General features: G+C 53.0%; 1 protein-coding gene across 1 annotated transcript in view; it reads right to left on the reverse strand.

Annotated features, from left to right (window-relative positions):
• Positions 1 to 1712: 1712 nt before the first annotated feature.
• ETV7 (ets variant 7) overlaps positions 1713 to 1850 on the reverse strand; it is a 6723-nt gene continuing 6585 nt past the window's right edge. Inside the window, 1 exon segment of the mRNA XM_010144140.1 lies at positions 1713 to 1746. Within this exon segment, the coding sequence (XP_010142442.1) occupies positions 1713 to 1746 (34 nt within the window).

Genomic DNA, 1850 nt, shown 5'->3' on the forward strand with positions numbered 1-1850 from the left:
TACAAGCTGTGATGACATACATGGGCCTTTCTAGGTTGTTTTAGTAAGGAGACGTCATAACTTTCTGAGAAAACTGGGGTTTCAACACAGCGAGCGGATTGCCCCGCTCACAGCCCTGGAGCTTCCAGGAAAGAGGATGTTAGGGCTGTTGGGGCACGGTGCTGTTGGGTTGTGGCCCAACACTGAGCATGGCTGGGCTGCAGCACCTTTGAACCCACCCTGGGGTCCTTCAGATAGCCCGTGCACCCAACCTGAACAACAGATCAGGACTGGCTTCAGGACCCAAGTCCTTCACACCTCCGTGGCCCCCACTCAGCCTTGCCCAGGGGCAGAGCATCTCCCAGAGCTGAACCCACCAGACAGATCTGCACATCTCAGCATCTACAATCTGCCTCTAAGCCAAAAAAGTCTTCTTTTTTCCTTTTCTTACACCAAGGATCTCTTTGGCTCCGCAGCCCTGTGCCGGCTGCACCCTCCGGCAGCTCTGCCCAGCATCCCCATCGCTATTTTGCCATCTCATGGCAATACTTCGCACTGCACCTTGCAGGGACGGTGCTGGATGTGGACGCATTGGCCGGGCGGTGGCTGCCGGCTCGGAAAACCCCTTGGCAAGATGTGCCCCTCCGCAGTGCCACATTTCCTCTAGTTTTCAGCTGGGATGATGCGCTGCCCAGGTCCCTCCCGCAGAAAAAAAGGTCTTTTTCTGCCAGCGGGTTGAGCTGCAATTGAAACAGCCCAGGGTTATTGTCTTTCTGTTTCTACAAACTTTCCTTGCCATAATTTCCTATAAGTGGGAGAGATCCGCTTCCCTCCCTTTCTCCCAAGCCGCCATGGATGAATCAGTCGGGTATTGATTAGGAATCACCTGGCCTTGTTTTTCAGCATCTCCATCTCCTTCTGATAAATCATTAAACCAGCCATGAGGAGCTCCGTGGTGATAACTAGTGTGTGACCACGTCCTGTCACAAGTGGTCGATTCCAGTGGGTGAGAAGGAGTTTCATGATCAATTTTGTTGGTTTGGTTTGGGTTTTTTTCCCCCGCGACACCCATAAAATGAAAAGCCACACACACCCCCCCTAGCGATGGGGCTCAGTTTGGCCATCTCCAGATCTTGCTACTGAAGGTCATCAAAGGTTGAGCCCAGGCATTGCCCATGCTCACAGAGGACTTCTGACGATTCAACTGGGAATCAGCATTGGCTTACAGCCTTTTACAGGCTTTTCCTCTCTGCAGTAGCATTTCTGGACACAGCCTGAAGGTGGGATATCCAAAGGGACTCCAGGAAACATCTTGACCTGAACGGTGATTCTGTACCCAGACCTTTATCCAAGTTCAGATCCCTTCTGGGCTTTGGGACATGCTCAAGCCTAATGAGAGAGAGCCATAAAAAATAAAAAAACAGGTTTGCAAGAGGCGTGAGACCGAAAGTCCATCCCCAGAGCGGGGGGAAGAAATCTGGATCCACATTTGACTGCTCTTCTCATCAATACTGGGAGAGAATGAGGAAGCTGCCTAGAAACGCGGTCACGTGGAGGGAGCACAGAGCGCCGCGTGGTATCTTCGGGTCAGCGACATGGGGGGAAAAGCAGAACTAGAAGCATGCAGAGGCGGGGTGGGGGGGGGATAACTGGTTCATTTACAGGAACCTGCTCCAGAAGCTGGAAAACAGCACGGGAGGGGTATTCCCAGATGGAGCTGCAAGGTGGGGGGGTTACTGCAGGTTCAGGAGAAGGCAGGAGTCCGTCCTGCGAACAGGACAGACAGACCACAGGCTAAAGCTGGACGTCAGGAAAAGCTTCGTCTGCAGGAGGGTGGGACAATCTCAAATGGGTGTCCAGAGTGGCTGGGG

The sequence above is a fragment of the Buceros rhinoceros genome, unplaced genomic scaffold, assembly GCF_000710305.1.
Source record: "Buceros rhinoceros silvestris isolate BGI_N320 unplaced genomic scaffold, ASM71030v1 scaffold18699, whole genome shotgun sequence".
Taxonomy (NCBI): Eukaryota; Metazoa; Chordata; class Aves; order Bucerotiformes; family Bucerotidae; genus Buceros; species Buceros rhinoceros.